We start from the raw sequence: 21,548 nt of genomic DNA on the forward strand, positions 1-21,548 counted from the left end.
AGTGAGGAAATGAAATTTAATATTTTTGAATTATAATTGATAAGATTTTAAAATTGGAAGAGGTCATCTTGACCAGCCCTTCATTTGACTAGTGAGGGACAGAGGTTTAGCTTTTTGGCTTGTAGTTCAGGGGCTTTTAGAATTGAAAGTTACGTTAAATATCTTAGAACTTAGGGCAGTTATAGACTTAAAAACGGGTCACTGTGCTGCCTGTAGGGAATTCGGGGGTCCTGTTCCTATTTGGGTTTAGCATTGATGTAGGTGATTTGAACTTTAGGATAAACTTTTGAGAGATAATTATTTCAGTTCCCTGAAAAATAATGTGGGCTCTCTTGAAGTTTTTAGGTTTAGTCTTTCTTGGAGGCAGAGGCTGAAGTAGATGATCACAGAGGTCCATGTAAGTTCAATGATTCTATTCTAAGTTATTTCCCAGAAGATGTCAGGAAAGCTATTTTTACTGTTAATGAAAAGCTGATGAGAAAGTTATTGCTAGGGGATTGATCCATTACTCTTTTAAGAAGCTTTGAGGTCTCAAACCTAATGGTTGGCTAAATAGCATAGTTAGAAAGCTACATTTTACTAACAGTTGTAAGAAATTTGGGATATTTCAGCAGAGGCTACCAGATTTGCAAATATCTGGTTGTGAGCTGCTTCCGTTTTTACACATTTTTAAAAAGGAAAAAACAACCCATGTTTTGGGAGAGTCTCCCTTATTAATATGCAAGGTGGAGCTGGTAATGTAAGTTGTATGTTGGCTTAAATGGAGCTTCAGTTAAAAGTTAGCAATATGTTTAATTTGCATTATGGCTTCTATTAAGAAATTTAGGAAGAAATGCCCTTTAAAAGAACATTCAGTAGCAAATCCTGATTTGGAAGTGTGTTGGTTCTTAATCCCAGTTTTTTTCGGTTTTGGGGTTTTTTTTTTATGTACTTTGGTGTGTTTGTTTTTAAATGGGCTATGAGTATTACTATTTGGGGAGGAGGCCTCATTGTCTGTGAAGCCACATATTCATTGAAAAATCTCATTTTTGTACCACAAATAATTTTTTAAACTTTTAAAAATAATTTTATCAGTTTGGGAATTGTCTATGTGTATATAGAAAGTCTAAATATGTTCTTAATAGTTAATTTGGGTATTTCTAATAAATAGTCAAAATTACTTATTTGCTTAGGGTTTTTTTTTTTTTGTGCAAGATAATGGGTTGTTCCATTGGTTTCCCCACGAAATCAAAAGAAAGAGATATAACTTTATACATACACACAAAGCTCATTAGTGGAACTTCTCACCTCCCCCCACCCCCATTCCACCAACTATTGTATGAGAGGATACAGAAAAGAATCACATAGGAAAGGCAGACTTGAGGGAAGACTCTTAATACTTATGAATGAGATCACAGATTTGAGTATTGGTTATGTTCAGTACACTGGGATGCAGTTGGAAAAATGCAATGGTCTTTGCCCTCGAAGGATACAACATTTACTAAGATAAAAACATATAGACTATATTAAGGTTGCATAAATGATTTCAGTTGGGAGAAGGTACTAGCAACTAGAGGGAGCAAGAATAGTATTTTGCATGAAGATAGGAATTCTAAAAGATGATGGAAGGTGGGTGAATTCCAGGAATGGAAGAAAGATATGGATATGGGAAATGGAATGCTGTAAATGTGAAAACTTCCCAGCAGGTTCATTTAACTGGAATAAAGAGTGTGTAAAAAGAAATTATTTGAAAAAAATAGAAATTTATATGGAAGCCAAACTATAAGAGAGTTTAAATGTCAGTTTTAGGAGTTAGACCTGCATTTTAGTAATATCAAATTACTATCAGTGTAGAGTATGAATTGTCAAGAGGTTCATCCAGGAAGAAGGAAAAACTAGTTATGAAATTGTTGTAGTTTTTCTAGATGAGAGATGATGAAATCCTCAACTAAGGCTGAAAATGTATGAGGAGAGAACGGGGTGGATTGGAATTGATATCCTAGAAATTAACTTGGAAGTTTATCAGAAATACACAAAAATCTATTTTAATTAGTGATATATAAGGAAAAAAGTTTATTAGGGAAAATCCAAATTGCTTTAACTTTGTATTCTTTTTATACTTTCGCAAAATTGATCTTTCTTTTTGATCTGATTGTGAGAAAATGCTTTTGCATGCAAGATCTAGAAGAAGCAAGTAGGCATCAAATCTTTCTTTGAAAGGTGGTTGGAAGTGTTAAAAGGCACCTGCCTTATCTTTGAAGGGTTAGTTTGCACAACAAATAATTTCAATTGATCAGGTCAGGTGTTTTAATATGAACCATGTTGTCATGTGATTTTTTTTTGGTGGAGATAGAATGTATATTTTAAGAGTTATTTAAGAGTCTCTGCATGCTTAGAAAATAATCTGAATATATGTTCTTTTTTTTTTCAAGCCACATCACACAGTAGGTTATTCCATCAATGCAAGAGAATGACTTGGAGCTGTAGCTGGAACAATATGTAAAAATACAGCTTGTGAAAGATTTCCTTTATTAACTGTCATCATCCACAGAATATATGTTCAAATAAACGTTGTGTAATAACTAAATTTGAGATTAATAGGCCCCTTAAGAAACAGCGAAGTCATTCAGAATAGTCAGTGAAAAATAGGCTAGGAGGTGAAAACATGCACATATTGTCCTGCTTACATGCTCTCTTTGGTGTCATTCCCATTTATCACTGTCGGCCAGCTCTGTTCTCATTAAAACACTCTTGCACAAAAGCAACTTAATTTTCTTAAGAGGAGAGGACACCTGATTCAATTTAGCACCTAGAACCAGTAACTGGAAAATGTTTTTTTTTTTCTTTCTTGAATTGAGATGAATAGTTACAAACAACATTCTCTGCCCCATTCCTTACCAGTTCACTCTAAGATGATGAAGGATATTAAATATCTTTTCTTCCTCTTTTTATCAATAAGGAGACCTGTAGAAATAGGCCAAGCTCTAAAGAAAATATGGCATATTAATGAGAAAGCAGCCAGCTGCCATGCATTGGATAGAAAATGAAAATAAAAATATTGAAGAATTCCTGAATTACTTTTTAAGACAAAGAAATGAAAATGCTCATTGGAGGATTTGTGTCTATTAATTGGTCCATGCTTTTCCTGCCCTTTCTCTCCCTTCCCCTCCCATCAAATTCATCTTTCTTAAGACCTATGAAGTTCTTGTAACAGTTCTACAATATTCCTTTTTTTTTTTTTTTTGGTGTGAAATACAGCCACCATTTCTGTAACAGGTTTTTAAAACTTGCCTTTTACTGTTTTTAAAATTTATTTCTCTTAATAGTGGGCTCCAGCAAAGCAAGATCATCTTTCCCTTTAAATTCAAATATGGTATATCAGCTTAGTTTTGAATAGATGTCTTGTATGCTTAATTTTCTGTGACATGGATCAATAATAATTGAATGCAGTTGAACACACTGCATATTTTACTGGTTCATTCAACTCCAGCTGTAGTTATTGTGGGATCTATAAGATGACAAAAGATGTCATTAAGTAGGTAAAATTTAAATATTTTTGTAATTGAGGTTATTTACTATCCAGCAAAGGATTATGCTTATGACTGTCCTGCTTTTTAATTTTATATTGTTTTTAAAAATTTGTCAGATTCTTAAGGTTTGGAAGCCAGAAAAGGTATATAGGGGTTCTCAAGTTGCACACCTTCATTTTATAAGTGAGAGAGAAAAGAGGGGTTTAAACTGATAGTTAATGACAGATAGAATTTGAACTAAGGTCCTCTGAACCTTCAGACCACTCACTGCTTTTACCCCTTGTTGCCTCTACTGCTGCTATAATTTATTGGAATATAATTGGTGGAGGAACTTTTCTTAATTTCATAGTATAATTGGCAGATATTTATCTACTTTTTTTGCATTGCATTACATCACAAAATACTTTGGGATGATTAAAAAGGAAATCAACCTGTGCAGAAACAATTTTTACATGTTCTCTTTAAAAATTTTATTAATGCCTTTTATGTATCAAGATCTACCCCACAGCCCCAACACCAACTGAATTCTTTCCTGTGGCAAAAAGTAAGAGTTGAACCAAACTACTCAAGGCAGAGTAGTGTGAAGTAACTCTCTGCCCTGTGCTATTGAGAGAAGGAAGATGGTTTAGTAGTCTGCTTTCTGGGAACTAGATTGGTAATTATAATTAATAAGAGTTCCACTGCTTTTTGACAGCAAATTTTCTATACAAAGGAAGGAAGGAAAAGGAAAGAAGGAAGGAGAGAAGGAATGGAGGGAAGAAGGGAGGGAAGGATGGAGAGAGGGAGGAAAGAAAGAAGGAAGGAGGTATGAAGGAAAGAAAGAGAGAAGGAAGGAAAGAGAGGGAGGAAGGAATGAGAGAGAGGGAAGGAAGAAGATAAACATTTTCTTAAGCACCTCCTATGGGCCAGCCATTGTTGTACTAAAGAAGTTTCCAATCATTATCTCTGGGGTACAGGTGCTTGTTTTGGTTGCCCTCACCCAATTGAGGCTGGGAAGGCTAAGGGACTTGCTGGGGTGCCCAGCTGGGAAGGCCAGAGGTTGGGGTGCACTCAGATTTCCTGCTCCAGGCTCAGTGCTCTGTTCAGCTGCAGCCCAGAGGTTATTAGTTAATGGCTCAGGGATTAAATTGGAAATTTTTTGAATTTCTTATTTATTGATTTCTTGGCCCATTGTAGGTGCTTAATAAATGTTTATTAGTTGATTATTGATTGTTTGGTTAACTGACCAATCTTAAATTTGAACTTAGTATGTAGAAGCATGAAGCTCTGGAATGTGAGAAACTGCTGGGGGGTGGGGCTTACCTGGGGCATTTCTCACTGTCCCTGCCCCTAAACTTTCCCTAAATAATCATACATAGCCAGTGGGATTAGAATAACCTGTTGACATCAGCTGCCTGTCTGCTCAGGTGGTTGGTTTCTATGGGATCTTGCTGAGTCAAAATTCATAATTCTCTGTGTGGTGTGTGTGTGTCTCTGTATGTTTGTGGTGTGTATGAGGGTGTGTATATGTGTGTGGTATGTGTCTCTTTGTGTGTGTGTATATATGTGTGTGTGTGTGTGTGTGTGTGTGTGTGTGTGTGTTTGTTTCCCGACTTCTCAGCTGCACGGCAAAGTCCTCTGGAGCAGGGACCCAGCCTTTTATTTCCTTTGTCTCTCCACTGTGAGCAGAGTGGACATTTAATAAATATTGTTGGCTGATGAGTATTTACCGATGTATTTTTGAATTCAAAGTATGTATACTTCACAGGCCCATTGATACTCAGGAAGCTCTAAATTACAGGGTCTGAAATATGATCTGTATAATATCTCTTGTTGCATTCAGACAAAAGAAAGATGATAAAATGTGCAGTATGTTTATTTTCTCTCCTCTAAAGATGCTTGATCTCATTTGATCATGAAGAGGAGAGGGCTGTGATTCAGCAAGTGGCACTTAAGGTGAGGGTAGGGTGGGAGGAGACCTGGTACTGAATAGAGGCCACTTCTGGCTTTGGAAGCAGAAGCCCTTCCTTCTAATTCTGACCTGCTGCTTAAAAACCTCTGGTAGTCTGGAAAGTGGTCCCTTCTACCTCTCCTGTTTGTGTTATCTCTCTTGGTAGAGTGTAAACTCCTTGAGGGCAGGGACTTGTCAGTTTTGTATTTGTGCTTCTAATGACCACTATACTACTCAGTACATAGTGCTGAAAAATGTTGGAGTTTTTTCTTTCATATTTTAGTTTAAGTCTATAGCTATAAAACTAAGATTTTTGTGTAGAAAGTCAAGTTGGCCCCTTGTCCATCATTGCTGCTGCTTCTACCACTGTTTTCTACTTCAGATTGGAATCAGTAAAAAAGTGATGGCAAAAGCACCTGCAAGGATGCCAACCAGCTGTGCCAGCCAATCATTCCCTGGATCTGCCTCAATGAAGCCCTCACTGTAATAACATTCATCTCCAAATGGACTTTGAAAGGCCCAGAAGATTCTGGTCCTAAAATAATTTGAGGGGGGAATGATGCAGGAGAAGATGAAGAGAATTTGAATGTAACAGGAAGAATTTGGATGGAGATGTAAATTGACTCTTGAGATGTAAAATTGACTCGAAGAAGAGAATTATAATTGTAACAGAAACAATTGTAATCTTGGGTTGGGATTCTCTCCCCATTCTTAAAGTGCCATTGTTTAATGTAAAATTTGTATCCTGATTTCCTTGGACTTTACCCTCTACCTAATTCCAGGTCCAGTATAGGGGAAGGGATTTCACCTTTTGCCCTCTGACACTGGCTCAGGGCTGGCTCAGTCTTCTCTGACCATGGCCCAGCCAAGGCTGCTTGACTGTTCTTTTATCTCTCTCTCTCTCTCTCCCCCTCGCCCTTCCTATGTCTTGTAACCTTTTTTAAAATAAATTTTTGTTTTATTTCCAAAAGCACCTGTAACTCCTTCAGTGCTACGAACCCTAAGAGACCTTCCTTGGTTCTTCACTTTGTATCCTCATAGAAGCAGAAGAGGGTGATGTTGGACATTAGATATGTGTCCCCAGTGGTCATAGCAACCCTTCCCTGGTCCTTCACTTTGTGTCCTCATAAGAGCAGAAGAAGGAAGACAGGGATGATGTTGGACATTATACATTGCCCTCAGAGGTTTTAGCAGCCCTTCCTTGGTCCTTCCCTCTGTATCCTCACAGGAATAGAAGAGAGAAGATGGGGATGATGTTGGACATTATACATGAGTCCTCAGAGGTCATAACAGCCTGCCCTTGGTCCTTGAATTTGTATCCTTATAGGGGTAGAAGAGGGAAAACAGATGACATTGGATATGTATCCTCAGAGGTCATAGCAGCCCTTCCTTGGTCCTTCACTTTGTTTCCTCATAAGAGTAGAAGTGGAGGGAGTCGGGGGTAACTCATCATCAGAAAGTGTGGTATTGATTGAAAGCATTGCAAAAAAAGGAGGAACCTGACTTCCTTAGCATATTTGTCCTGTCATTGTTACTCTTCCAATTGTAGTGCCTCGTATAAGATGGCAGCATCAGGGGAGAGGGGTTTACACATCTTCAGACCTGGGTTTTATGATGCCAGGAAAAGAATGCTGGTTCTGGAGTAACCAGGAGGGAAGTCTGAGGTTGTGGCTCACGGTTTAACTGTAAGACCCTGCCTGGTTAGTCACTTACCTCTCTGAGTCTTGATCATTGTTTTGTTTTTTTTATTTGTAAAATGGGAATATTAATTCTTATACTCCCTCATTCATAGCATTGTATCAGGAGGTACCTAAGCTGCTTTCCCATCATTTATGTCTATATATCTCTTTCATCTGTTACTTTCTTTGCACTCACAGCACTGTAGTTCTAGTTAAAGTCCTGATGATCACCTTTATACCAGAACTACAATAATATGTCCTGTTGGTCTTTCTGCCTCCACCCTCTCCCCTCTGTAGTCAAGCAACTGCCAAAAAATATTCTCAGTTACTTCCCATTTCAGAATTCCTTTGGTGGTCCTTAAATCATGGGTAACTATTGAGTCACAGATCCCTTTGTCAGTTTGGCAAAGCCTTTGAGAGGACCCTCTCTCAGAACAATGTTTTTAAATACCATAAAACATATAAGATGCCAGAAGAAAACAAATCATACTGAAATAATTATCATGAAAAAAACATTCCTAGATCCCTTATTTAAAAGAAACCCTGTTCTGGGATCCAATACAAATTTCCCAGCTTGCTGTTTTAGGGGTACCGTGATTTGGATGCAGTCTTCTTACAGGCTTATTTCATATCCCTGCCTTTAAGCAGTGATTCCAGACAAACTTTTCTCCTCTCTATACTCTGTCTTCCTTGGTCCCTCCTGTATTTGCTCCACTGTTTCTACCTGCTAAAATGTGCTACTTGTATCATGGAATATTCTCTGTTTGCTTAGTTCGAGATGATTTTTTTTCCTCCTTAATTTTTTTACAGTTCTTAGTCTATACCCCTTCTTTGTATTTTTCATGTTTACAACATTTGCTCCTTTTTTTGTGCATGGGTGTTTATGCAGACCATAACCTTTTGAATATTATCTTTGTGTCTTGCTCCAGGTCTACCACAGTCTGGTACATAGTAGGTTTATGATAAATGTTTGCCTAATTAAATTGAATTAGATTTTCCATTCCTCTGTGTGAACTCCTCTATTTCCATTAAATTGATCCCAACACAACCCTTTGAACATGTCCTATGGCCTCTTCCCAGTTTTGTGTCTTGGCTCTTATCCCGTTTCCCTGTGTCTGACTATTAAAATTCTTTCAGGACAAGGTTTAAACATGAGACTTTTTTTTTCTCTAGTTGCTATAGAGTTCTTTCTTCTTTGTTTTCCTGGAATATTTCAGTGTATTTCAATATGTCTTAAGCATACATTATGTAGTAAATACTGAGAATTCAGAGACAAAAATGAATGAGAAAGACATCTGTCTTCAAGGAGCTTCTATTCTCCTGTAGGTATGCAATGTTAACATAGTCAAAGAAAATTATATATACACAAAATGATAGCAAGAAATTTCAAGTGAGAGAGCAATCTTTTGAATATAGAAGACTCATAAAGGTCTTTTGTTAGGAGATGGTACCTGAGCTGAGCTTTGAAGGAGTTAAGAATTCCTGAAGGTGGCAAGGAGAGAGGACAATCTGGGCAGTAAGGGACCATTTTTACGTATGGCGGCAGGAAGACAAACTGTATGAGTAACAACCAAGAAATATGTTTGACTAGAATAGGGAGTGTATAAAGGAGAGGAACATGGGAATAAGAAGGGCAGCGAGGTGGCACTAGGCCAAGAGTCAGGAAGGCTCATCATCCTGAGTTTAAATTTGATGTTAAGATACTTACTAGCTGCGTGATCCTGGACAAGTCACTTAACCCTATAGGTCTTATTTTCATTATCTCTAACATGAGCTGGAGAAGGAAATGACAGTACCTCTGCTACAGAAACCCGAAATGGTATCAGAAAGTGTCAGACGCAACTGAAATGATTCAACAACAGAAGATGGTGGAGGGCTCTAGATTTTGTATTTTATCCCAGAGCCTATTGAAGATATTTTGATCAGGGGAGTGGCATGGTTAGATCTGTGCTTTAGTAAAGGACCTTTGCTTGGTAGTTCTCTGTAGTGTAGTTATTTGTGTATGTCTAAATCCCTCTAATAGAGTTCATGTGCCTGGAGGGCAGAAAATTTGATGCATTTTTGTTTTCCTGCAACTCTTAGCTTTTCATGTTTATTCAAGAAATATTTGTTGAATAAATAAGAAAAATCATAATTGAAATTCAGTGGGGATTCTTTTTTATTTAGAAAAATTCAAATGAATTTTCATATGCCTTATGATCATCCCAAAGCATTATTCAATACTGCTGATCCACAAAGCAATCAAAATAGTCATAGCCCCTGACAACTCATCATTGTTGTCTGACATTGATAATGTGAAAGAAATAGTAATGATGTACATGAAACATTCATCAAAGATTGCAAGGTATAGATGGCAAGATGACTCAATCTGGAGTCATGAGGCTTGGTTTTTGTTCCAACTCGACATGTCACTTACTGGAAGTTTATGTTGAACAATATACTGTGTCCTTTGGGTTCCTCAGTCTCTAAAATGAGGGATTGATCTAGGGGATGACTAAGTTTTTTTCTGTGTCTGTGGGCAAAGGGTTCAATTCGAAGGTGAGTGAAGGAGTTGTAGAAATTATATATTTAGGGGAACCATTACTTCTCTGATTATCTCTGCATGACAGTATCTTGTTTAACCTATATTTGAACAAGGATCCTCTCCTACAACGTGTATGGTAAGATGCCCTTGTGTTGAAGACCCCTAACAAGAACAGCTGTCTCACTTTCAGAGGCGGCCAGTTTCACCTCTGGGCACCTCTAGTTGTTAGAAATTTTTTCCTAATGTCAAGTCAAAATTATGCCTTTCTAGAAGTTCTACCTATGGCTCCCAGGTCTGCCTTTTGGGGGCAATCAGAAGGAAAAAAATAATTTGGACTTCCACATGATAACCATCCAGATAGTTGAACGGTTATCATGCATCCCCCTGGTCTTCTTTTCTTTAGGCTAAGCATCCCCATTTACTGTCACCACCACCACCCTCAACACTATTACTACCAGTAGTAATAAAAATAAATCACTAACATTTATATGATACCTCCACTGTGCTAAGTTATTTACAAATATTATCCCATTTTATCTTCACAAAACCTATTATTGGTGCTATTATTATACCAAATTTACAGGTAAAGAAACTAAGGCAGGCAGAGGGGTAAGTGACATACCTAGGATCATACAACTTGTGTTGAGGTCAGATTTGAATTCTGGTCTTTCCTACTCTAAACCCAGTATTCTATTACTGTGCTGTTCATAAGTTAAAAATTTGAGAACTTTTAAATTTCTCTCCTTTGAATTTTTCATTTATCAGTACCTTTCCTAAAAAAAAATGATGCCTTGAATTGACTCTCCCATATTTGAGATATAGTCTGAGAGAACAGGAAGAGATCAGGACTGTCATCTCCCTCTTTCTAGACCTGTCACTCTTAGCTTATTAGCTTTCTTCATTTCCATATTGCAATAGGACTTTTGCAGTCCACTAAAAACCATCAGATAGCCATCAGGTTTCAGTATTTATTGGGAGACAATTTAGTGGGTTAGAGAAGGCATTTCAGGAATAGGATAAAAGACTTGAAGGTGGAAATGCAGTAATTGAACAAAATGAGCCTATAAAGAATGAGAAGACTAATATAGAAACTCTCTTGAAAAACTTTGAAGTAGAGAGAGGACTAGTCTTCCCTTCCTGATCTGAATCTCATTTTTCTGATAGACAGGGAGGGAGGGTGTGGGTTTTTTTTTTTTGTTTTTTTTTTAGATTTTTCAAGGCAATGGGGTTAAGTGGCTTGCCCAAGGCCACATGGCTAGGTAATTATGAAGTCCCAGGGTGGTTGTTTTATAGACAAAACAAAGGTGCTGAATTGATATGATAAGGCAAAAGTTGTAGTATGAGTATGAGTTGATCACAAATTTTCAGAACTGACTGATAGGTCCTTATTAGCCATCTGTGATTTTCAGATGATCTGTGATGTCATTGACTTGAGAATTGCTTCCATACACAGAGAAGTCCTCATTCCCCTCATCTGTGCCTGCTTAACTTGTATAACTCTCGTTCCTGTTGTCTCATAAGGGCCAATGAATCTGAGAGACAGCTTTCTTAGTTTCTCTTAGTGCTCTAACAGTCTGTCTGTCAGCTTTATTCTTGTTATATGACCAAGTCACCTCTTCTGTAGTATGATTCTTTGAAAATCATCTTTTATTACTGTCCAGAGTTCCTCAATAATTATTTGTTATAGCCTGCTTACACCCATTGCAAGCCTTCAGTTATTTTATGACCTAATTCCTTGTCCCATTTCTCCTATAACCTTCTCTCAAGGAAGTCATTAGTAGAATCTGTTGCATGTCAGTGAACTTTTTCTCAATTTCTCCCAAATTTTTCTTCCTATCCCTTTTTTGCTGGCCCAGAACTGCCCAAGTCATGTCCACAATTTATTGTTTTAGCTCAAAATGGTTTTTTCTCTTCTGCTTCTCCCCACAACCTGTTCCCTCAGAATCCCAAAGTACATTTAGCTACTAAGGGTTTGGGCTATTCATTATTGAAATCTTTTGTTTTTTTAGAATCATATATACCTCTGCTACCTTCCCAAGCAGATTGTATATTCCTTACAGCACCTGCCACAGTACTTTGCACATAGTAGGTGCCCTAGTATATGTTGACTAATGAATTCCTGTCTCTGTTGTCTACCTACCTCATCCTATATATTCTAAAACCTATTTTAATCATATCACTCCATTGATCAAAAACTTAGTATAATATTTGACATTGCTTGTGAGCATAAATCTACCAGGCATTCAAGGCCTTTAACTAACTGACCTATCCTCCTTAACATCATCTGTCATTATTTTTTCTTATAACTCCTCTGCTCTATCCAGGCCATTTTTTTTAGTTTTTTTTTTTTGCAAGGCAATGGGGTTAAGTGGCTTGCCCAAGGCCGTGCTCTATCCACTGCCCCACCTAGCCACGCCCCCCCCCAGGCCATTTTCTAATCAAATTTTCGTAATTGTTTCTGTTCTGGCCAGAAATTATGAGGATCTTCTCCTCCCAGACTGATTCTTTTGTGATGGAAAACTTCATTGTCTTTTGCCTCCTTTCTTGCCTAACCTTTAATTACTGAATGATGTTGCTTCATTCAAAATGAGCCCTGGGAAAGACCTTAGCTTAAAAAGGCCCTGGTCATTGCCAGTCTGTGACCCATGTCTTTCTCCTAGACTACAATGATTCTGGAGGAGAGATCGAGGTTGATGACTCTTGCACTGCTCTACCTCATTTAAATCTAATTCCCTTGCAAGTCAAGACATCTCCCTTCTGATGTCATTGCTCCTCTTCTATAACTGTTTGAGAAAGCAATCAGTGGTTATTGACTCCTTGTTTGGCTTCAAGGTCAGAGAAGCATCTGATTGCATCCAAGTTATTTCTAGTTTGCAGGGCCTAGGACTGAGATAGAGATGACTACTGAATAGTAAGTAAGACAGACTTACTGGGTAAAGGAAGGGAGGGGTGTGTGTGTGTGTGTAGAGGGCACCACAAAAGTTTCAAAGCTTGAAACAGCACTTAGACCTTTGGTATGCTGGTATGTTTCTATTCATGTATAGCTTTATCTGTATATGTATGTGTACATATACACTCATTGATATACATGTATATGTATATACATATAGTTTAAGGAGAAAAATTCCTGATAGTTTCAGAGAAGGAGTTTTCATCCTAAGGACCCCATGAAGAAAATCCTCATTTGTTCTTATCTTTTCAGATCAGGGCTAGGTTAGTTTAGGAAAAGTCAGGAAGAAATAGCCAGGCTTCACAGGAGGGGTAGGGTTTCCCTCTCCAAATTGATTAGCTTTGTTTCTAAACCTGATCACAGAGTTATGGAAATGTGTAGATTTGTGTTCCTAGTATTTTGCCCAGTTGCCTAGCACATATAAAGCTCTTAAGAATAAACTCTCATTGACATGATTTGGCTTGATGAGGTTTTCATCGTTGCCCCTGTCAATCAGACTCAGCCCCTGCCTAGTCTCTAGCGTTTGTCTAGGCTTTCAAGGGTGCAGAACTGGTCCAGATACACAGTCACAGAGAGAGCATGTCTTCATTTCTGCTCCAAAGGAAATCCATTAAATTGCAGTAAAAGATAAGTGATCAGCCAGAGTGAAAGTCTGGTGATGGAAGAGACAATTCAGCCAGTCAAGATCATCAAGGGAAACTCCACATTTTTGAGAACTTCTGCAGATTTCTAAAGATCAGAATTCTCCTGGCAGAGTGTCTGGAATGCAGCATCTCTTTGTCACACCCTGCTCTGCTTTGAGTGCCAAGAGGGCAGAACTTGGAGCAGGGAGTGTCAGTTGGAGGGAGAGGCAGATTTAGGTTCAGTATCAGAGAGAGCTTTCTAAAAATAAGAGCTGTCCAACAATAAGATGAGAGGCTTCATGAGCTCTGTATAGGGGTTGGGCAAAGACTGGACAGGTATTCATCAGGATGTCTGTAGAAAGTGTGGGACTTGGAAGGATTTCATGCTTCAATTGTAAGATTCTGGGCTCTTGATGTGCCTTGGGAGTAAGGGCCTGATCCACTTTGACAAGGCCCTAGCTCTATCTTTTGTTTCTGTATCCATGTTTGGTAGGAAACTTACACATATAATGAGACTTTTGAGAGTCTTATATGTTCCGCCCAGTATTAAAAAGTCATGCTCTATTAAGTAACTAATCATTAGGCAAATTGCTTAGTTAGTGTTTGCTTCCATTGATTTTTAGTCTCCTGAGCTTTAAGTGCTTCCATATTTCTTTGAATATTAGGGAAAGACCCATTCATTTGGTATACCAAACCTGTCCTAAGCATGCAAGAAATGGCATGGAGCAGGGAATAGAATGCTTGCTGCTGCCTCTTCCAAAGTTGGCTTTGTAACATCTCAGTGCCTTAGGCCAGACTGAAGTGAAATTGGAAAATATTTAACAAAATAAATAAAAATACAATAATATATAGATAATCTTACACTTCAAAAGGAAGTCAAGTATGCAGCCTGAAGGAATCTTTTATCTCTAGATTAGTGGTCTGGATTTCTATTTGAGTTGGACATCACAGCCTCAGGCAATTCTCTAACACTTAGAAAATTCATCTGCTTGGTAGAGTCTATAATTCACTGATGAAATCATAGGTCTGAACCCAAAACAACCTGCTAGGTCCAAAGGCTGCAAAGCATGTAAGATAGGGTAGGATCTGCTGCTTTCCCAGGGTCCCCCAGCCAGTATGTGTCAGAGGTGTGATGGGATTTAGGTCTTTCTTTCAAGCTGTCCCTCTCATAAAGTATATACAAAATAAATGCACTGTAACTTCAGGAGATGAGGGCATTAAGAAATAAGGGTGGAATGATTAAGAAAGCTTTAAATAGAACTGAATCTGGAAGGAAGTTATGGGTTCTAAGAGGCAAAAGTGAGAAATGAGTGTGTTCTAGACATGGGGGAATGATCTGGGTGTGCAGACACCGCAGTAGGGGAGTGCATGGAAGCAGTGGGTGAAAGATAAGGCTGGAGTATTGCTTTGGCTAGCATATAGAATGTACAAGGTAGAATAAGGTAAAAGAAGTTGAGCCAGATTTTCCTGGGACATATTATCTCAGAGGTAGTAGGAAGCATCTGAAGATTCTTAGGCAGGCAGGCAGCATGATTTATACCTGTTTTTTTTGTTTTGTTTTTTTTTTGGTGCAAGTCAGTGGGGTTAAGTGACTTGCCAAGGTCACACAGCTAAGGAAATATTAAGTGTCTGAGGCCAGATTTGAACCTGGGTCCTCTTGACTCCAGGGTACTGCACCACTTAGCTGCCCCTAGACCTTTCTTAAGAAAAAAAAATATAGTTTTGGTCACTTAATATATAGAGTGGGAAGATTTTGAAAAAAAAATGAGGAGTTCAAAGGTGGGAAATTCATTCATTGAATGAAAACATAGTTTGTTGTAAGGATAGGGTATAGAAAGTCAGAATTAGGAAACTGGAGGAGGGGTTGCCCTTTTAGCAATTCACTGATTTTTACTCCCACCACAAAGCTTTTTCTCCTTTAATGCTTAGCAAAAAGAATTCCATTAAGTAAGAGGTGTTAAAATAGTGTGCTGTAGTTTACAACTGTCATCTGTAATGTTTTATTTAGCTGCATCTTTTTCCATTGCTCCCTCTGCAACATGGAGCACCATATGCCATTGTCCCTATCAGGAAGCTAAGGTTCCCTGGTCTGTGCCTTTGCCTGTGTTTATGCCACAGAGGAACTGCAGTCCAGTGCCATCTTTTATTGATAGGGCCAGCAAAGGAGGAATCTAATGAAATTATCAAAGCTTTGAATTAATTATGAACTTGAATAGGAGAGCTAAGCTCTCTGGAGCCAGGGATCTCATTACCCATTCACTCTCATTGCATCCTCTTATGGAGCAGAAGCCTGGTTCAGATACAGCTCTTAGCTTGGCTTTGGACTTTATTCAAACTTACTAAATTGACATCCTCTTCTTATTGCCGTGGCTGAAAATGTCTATGATGATTAATTTAATTCTGCTCGGGAACTCCACGACGTGTCAATAGCAGATTTTGCCCCCTCACCTCTATCCTATTTTTTTTTTCCTATATGGGCTTCTTGTTTTTTTCCCCTCTTTTCTGTCATCAAATTGGATGCTTCATAATTTCTATCCATTTGGGGAACAGGGAGAAGCATTCAAGATACAGGTGTAGCTTCATGGAACATAATGATTGATTTAAAGTTAAGAGCTCTCTTCCATCTTGCATGTGTTCCCTGGATACTTAGGTAAGCACTATAGCTTCTAATGTCATTGCCAGTCGTTTCTTCTCTGATTTGCAAAGACTCCTTTGACTGACATCTTGCATGGGGTTTCTGCTGTGCTGCCGATGACTGACTTGTTAACTGCTTGGATTCTAGCAAGCCTTCCCTGTTGCCTGGACGTGCATGGTTCCCATTGCAGGAGAGCACCCCGAGCAGTGGATGGTCCCCTGAACAAGCACAGGGGAACTTGCTGATGAACACTGCTGTTGTGCGTGTTCAATCAGAAGTCGAAATTCCTCTTCTCTTGGATGAATAACTCAGTCTCTTGATTGCTTTATGTCCAGTAGGCAGGATCAATAACAACCAGGTTTCTGTTCACATATTGGGGATGATTCTTTTGGTACCCGTCATAAGTTTATAACATTGAGTAGTAGCAAGCCTTTTCTGCTCACTTTTGAGACCCATTACTTATGAGTTCCTAAGCTGCAGCTCATCTGTCTTTGTAAACTACAGGCCACTGGCAGTTTTTGTTAGCAATGGTGAAATTTGCCTAATGGTATATGTGGTTCAAGGTCTGGGATCAGGAGTGTTGGGAGGGAGAGTAACATTCTGTGTGTACAGTGACTGTTTACTTATGGTGAGTTTTCCTCTCTTTCCTCTTCTCTGTAGGCAGCAGCTATATTTAACTCAGCCTTTGGAAGTTTTTTGGTGAGTAATGCAATGTTTAAATCTTCCTCTGAAATGACTTTTTGGGGGTTGGTGGAGGTCAGTTATTTGGAAGACTTGGTGAAAGCTGAAAACATTTTTCAGTTCTGTTAAATGTTTCTATACCTTTCATCCTGGTCTGAATAAAATTACTAAATAAAGGCAATTGATCTTCTGCAGTACACTTTATATGCTTGAGTTTAATATGCCATTGAATGAGTTAAAGGAATCAGTTATAATACGACCTTTCTCTTTATAGAGGTGCTGTCAATATATTGATTGTTTAATGAGGGCTATTAGATTACTATTATTTTCTATCAAGGGGCCAAGGATTCTGAAGAGGAAACATGACCCAGCTGGTCAGAAAGGAGATGCTAATTTACTTGGTAACATGTCATTTATTTTGCATGTTTCACTGTCACTAGAGCCATCATCCTGGGTATATATATGAGAATCTAAGAAAAAAAGAAAAATATTAGTTGACACCAGAAAAACTACTTAAAAGTCAATAATTTGCAAAGATCAGAAATTTTTTTTTAGGCATCTGCCCCTCAACACAGAGAGAAAGCTTCTGTTTGTTAAGGATTTAATTTTTTTTTTATAAAGAATAGAGAATTGTAGTCTGTCTCCTTTAGTAATCCTTTTAAAACTAGATGATTTGGCAAGGGTTTGAGTTTTATGAAAGATTGCAGAAGTTGCTTGAGTTTTGGGGGAACACTAATGGAATGTTTTAATTTAAATCCTTGAACTTAGGTGAAATGCATGAAGATAAAATACTATTCATGGAGTATATCTCTCATTCATCTTATTCAGTGAGTTACTTTATGCTGATTTATAAAAAACAAGAAAAACAGTGGTACATAAATTAGCTTGAGATTAGGTAGGACTATCCTAAATTTACATTCACCACCCATTGTACATCCAATATCCTCACCAATATATTTGCTGTTATTGAATTACATCCACAGTGAGTGTTAATTAAGTAGTTGTGTTAAGAATCTGTTAGTATCTGTTCTTTTATAAATATGTTATATATTTAATGTTATGTGTTTATTTTTAAAGTTATGATATTTTATCCTACTGGGATTTCCTTTTTTGTCAGATTTTAAAGATTCATTAGGTAGGTTATTTAATTGGTTATAATTCCTGGTTATTTCTAGCCTCAGTAATTGTTTATTGAGATATTGCTTTCAATTATTTATATTTTATTTTCCATAGAGTGATTTTTAAGAGGTTGCTTTTCTACCTACCATGTCATGCTTCCTCTCTTAGACTAGAAATTATAGTTGAGTCATTAGTAGTTCCCTACATCCACTTGCTTCTCTTCTTGACCCTCTAGCCTAATTCCTTACACTCATAAACATGAAATCATAGATTCACACCAAAGTAAGAAAAAAGCAAAAGAAAATTATCAAAAAGATAGTTCTCATTTATTAGCAATTTGCAGGAGCAATGTGGTGGAGTAAAAAGGGGGTTCTACACTTGGAAGCAGATTGTGGACTTGGTTTTAAAGCCTGCCGCTAATGATCATATGACCTTGGTAAGTCAGTTAATCTTGAAAAACTTCAATTTCTGCCTTATAGGGGTCATAATACTTTAGGCACCTCTGTCATTGGGTTGTGGTAGAACAAATGAAAGGCTGTGTGGCTAGCACCTTGCAGACCTTAAAATGCTATCTAAATATCATTTATTCACACTTACAAAGTAACAGCTACAGTGCTTGCTGTAGTTGGGAGTCAGAAGTCATGCCCATTATCTGACCAAGATCTCACCCTCGACTCTTTCCCATGCTTTAAAATTTTGAGGCATGGTGTCTTTTCTGTGATGTGGGATGGAAGCATCTCCCCCCCTCCACACAGTAGGTGGTTTATCTGTATGAAGACTGGCTAGCATCCCTTCCTATTGAAGGGGATGGGAAGGAGGTTTTGAGTTGACTCTTGAAAGATCAACATCATCCAGATAGGGAGAGATCTGAAGGAGGATCCTGGAAGCAAGGAGAATGCTGTGACTAAAACAGCAGCTTTTCCTCCCTTGCCAATTTCTTGTTCTTCTCCAATCACGAATTATCCAAGGTGGGTAGGAGCGTTTTTATTAGGATGGTGGAGGTGTGGAAGTAAGAAGGGAAGATGGTTTAAGCTGAATGTGGGAAGTTATTCCGCTTCTTTCTCTCTGTAGACTCCCTCCACCATCCTAGCTCTGACCAGGAAACTAAATTATCAGTGGTGAACTGCTAGGCCCAAATTACTTTGAGAACTGAAATCTTTAAAAGATTTTTACTTTGTAATTTTCAAATGACAGGCATTTCTTTAAAGACTTTTAAGGATTTGTTTTATAGATAGAAAATATCTAGATTCCTTTGTTGTTGTTCAATCATTCAGTTATGTCCAACTCTTCATGACACTGTTTGGGGTTTTCTTGGGAAAGATACTGGTTTGCCATTTCCTTCTCCAATGTTTCCCCATTTTAACAAAGGAGAAACTGAAGTAAATTGAAGTTAAGTGACTCGTCCAGGGTCACATAGTAAGTGCCGGAGGCTGAATTTGTATTCAGATTTTGCTGACTACAAGCCAAGAACTCTATCCACTTCAGTGCAGTGAAGGGGGTAACAGACTGGCCTCATGATCAGGAGGACCTGGGTTCAAGTCTTGTCTTTGACAATAGATTGATTCTATGTTCTGCTCAGATCATTTAAATGTTTCACTGTCCCCAGGCAACTGAAATTCTTAACCAATCTCCATCAGTAGTAGAAGTTCTCCAGACTGACAAAATCAGGTCTGAACCCCTTACTCTGTCCAGAAATTCCTAAGTGAACATTAAAATAACTTGAATAGTTGGGTGGTTACTTGGTTTTCCTTTGTTCTTGAAGAAGACTAAAATGAACATCAGTATGTTGGAATCAAGTCACATTGTTCAACTGTGGACTGACCAGACCTATACTAACTCTGCAGGTTCTGCCACTGAGCCTATTGGGCACAAATAGGCCATGTGACCATTTGGGTGGATTCTCTAAATTTGTGCATCTTATGTTTCTTTTGAGCTACTTCAATTCTGCTTTGCTTAGTAGAAAGAGGCCTGAATCAGAGTTGGGAGTCCTTAGTTCTTGTGGCTCTACCATGGATTTTCTGAGCGATCTTGGGCAGGTCACCTAACAGTTCAGTTCAGCTACATTTACTAATATGATTTGATACTGGGGAATACAAGACAAAAATACAGGCAGTTCTTCACTTCAGTGAACTTACATTTTACCGGGGACAGGACGATAGCATAGATATAAATAACTGAGATATAATTTTTAGAGGAAGAGCCTTAATTTCCTTAATTGTAAAATGAAGGTATTGGACTAAATACTCATAGCATTCAGTGTATTCTGTGTTTGATTTTCTGTGTTTCAGGTATTGATAATTCAGCATTTCATGGCACAGTGAATAGAGTGCTGGTTCTGAAGTCAGGAGGACCTAAGTTCAAATATGACCTCAGACATTTACTAGCTGTATGATCTTGGATAAGGGCTCTCTCTAGTCATCTTGATCCATATCTAACCAAAATGGGACAGGTGACTTAGCACAGCCCCCCCTAACACAAATCCAATTCATGTGCTGAGATGATGCCATGGTGTTCTTGGAGAATGAAGGACAAAAAACAATAGTCATTTACCTCATCATCATCATCATCATCATCATCATCATCATAACATGTTCTGACATTCTATGTTCAAATGCTCTATTGTTCTAAGTCTCTGTTTCTCATACTATATTCTTTTTTTTTTTTAAGTTTTTTGCAAGGCAGTGGGTTAATGGCTTGCCCAAGGCGACACAGCTAGGTAATTATTAAGTGTCTGAGGCCGGATTTGAACTCGGGTACTCCTGACTCCAGGGCTGGTGCTCTTATCCACTGTGCCACCTAGCCACCCCCTCATTCTATAGTCTAAGATGCCTTCTTTCTCTGAGATTCTGTAATTTTATGACTTTTATTATTAGAAATGAGCAGTCTTCAGGTAATTCATGTATAGACATCTGTAAAAAAGTTTAGAATTCTTCATTGCATTTTAAATTTTAAATGAAATGCAGGATGAATTTTTTAAAGGAAAAAAATCTCTAAAAATTCTGTCTGGTTTTTAGGTAGTTGGGTGCACCAGATAAAACATTGTCCATATTTATAGCAAGGCTAATAACATTCCAGACCTAATTAAAATACAGTATTTTAAAGAACTAATTGTTACAGAAAACTGTTTTCATCTAGCTGGCTTGGTAATAACTAATGATAGATGAATTTAATTTACATAAATTTCAGACCAAGAGAATATTTTAGAATCATGCCATAGAGGATTGCTTTAAGTTAAGAAGTTAATGTCATTATCTCCTCCTCTCATTTAAAGAGTTCGCTTTACAATAATTGTAGAGCATAATAAGCGATTTGAGATTTCCCACTTGATGGGGTTTTAATAAAATCAGATAGCATTTTAGTAATTCTGGGTGGTTGGTGAGCAGGGTTTTTGCTGTTAGGAAATATCCTGATGATGGAAAGGCTGTACTGAAGACCAAGTTTATCAGACTGACTTGCTTTTGCATCCTATGCATAGAAAGCAAGGAGCAGTGATTCTCTAGGGAATTGGATTAGGGGTTCAGATGCTTTTAATTTCAAAAGGTTGAGCCATGCCTGAGAAGTATTAGTAATTTACCAAGTTTCATTTTGACTGTGTGATCTGGTCCTAGAGAAGGAATTTATCTTCCAGTTCTTCATCCCTCCCCCCAATTTCTTTTTCCGTCTAAAAGGTAAGAAAAGAACTACATTGCTCATGTGAGTTTGATGTGAATCTTTATTCTAATGAAGTTCCACAACATTCTAGCAAAGACCTGCCTAGATGAACCAGTTTTGCATCTTTGTTTGCAGAAAGAGAGAGCTGGCAACAAATTCTTGAAGGCCTAGGTCCAGACCTGCCTGACCTGGGGAAGCACTTCTCTAAGACTGCTGAGGAGAAGGTTTCCAGCCTTCACTGGGAGAG

The 21,548-nt window shown here is 38.0% G+C and overlaps 1 protein-coding gene across 16 annotated transcripts in view; it reads left to right on the plus strand.

The window, feature by feature from the left end:
• Positions 1 to 21,548, plus strand: part of SLC10A7 (solute carrier family 10 member 7) — a 261,864-nt gene that overhangs the window by 68,569 nt on the left and 171,747 nt on the right. For 7 of the 16 annotated variants that reach the window (XM_074229190.1, XM_074229186.1, XM_074229182.1 and 4 more), the window contains one exon: positions 16,511 to 16,549. The exons of 2 other annotated variants lie outside the window; for them this stretch is intronic. Coding sequence is in view for 7 of the 14 variants with exons in the window: in XM_074229182.1 (XP_074085283.1) it covers positions 16,511 to 16,549 (39 nt within the window). In the remaining 7 variants the exon portion in view is untranslated. Of the gene's footprint in view, positions 1 to 16,510; positions 16,550 to 17,299; positions 17,359 to 21,436 lie in introns of those variants that run through there. 7 more of the 16 variants (XR_012476991.1, XR_012476993.1, XM_074229181.1 and 4 more) reach the window with 5 other exon arrangements.

The sequence above is a fragment of the Macrotis lagotis genome, chromosome 3 (genome assembly GCF_037893015.1).
Source record: "Macrotis lagotis isolate mMagLag1 chromosome 3, bilby.v1.9.chrom.fasta, whole genome shotgun sequence".
Classification (NCBI taxonomy): Eukaryota; Metazoa; Chordata; class Mammalia; order Peramelemorphia; family Peramelidae; genus Macrotis; species Macrotis lagotis.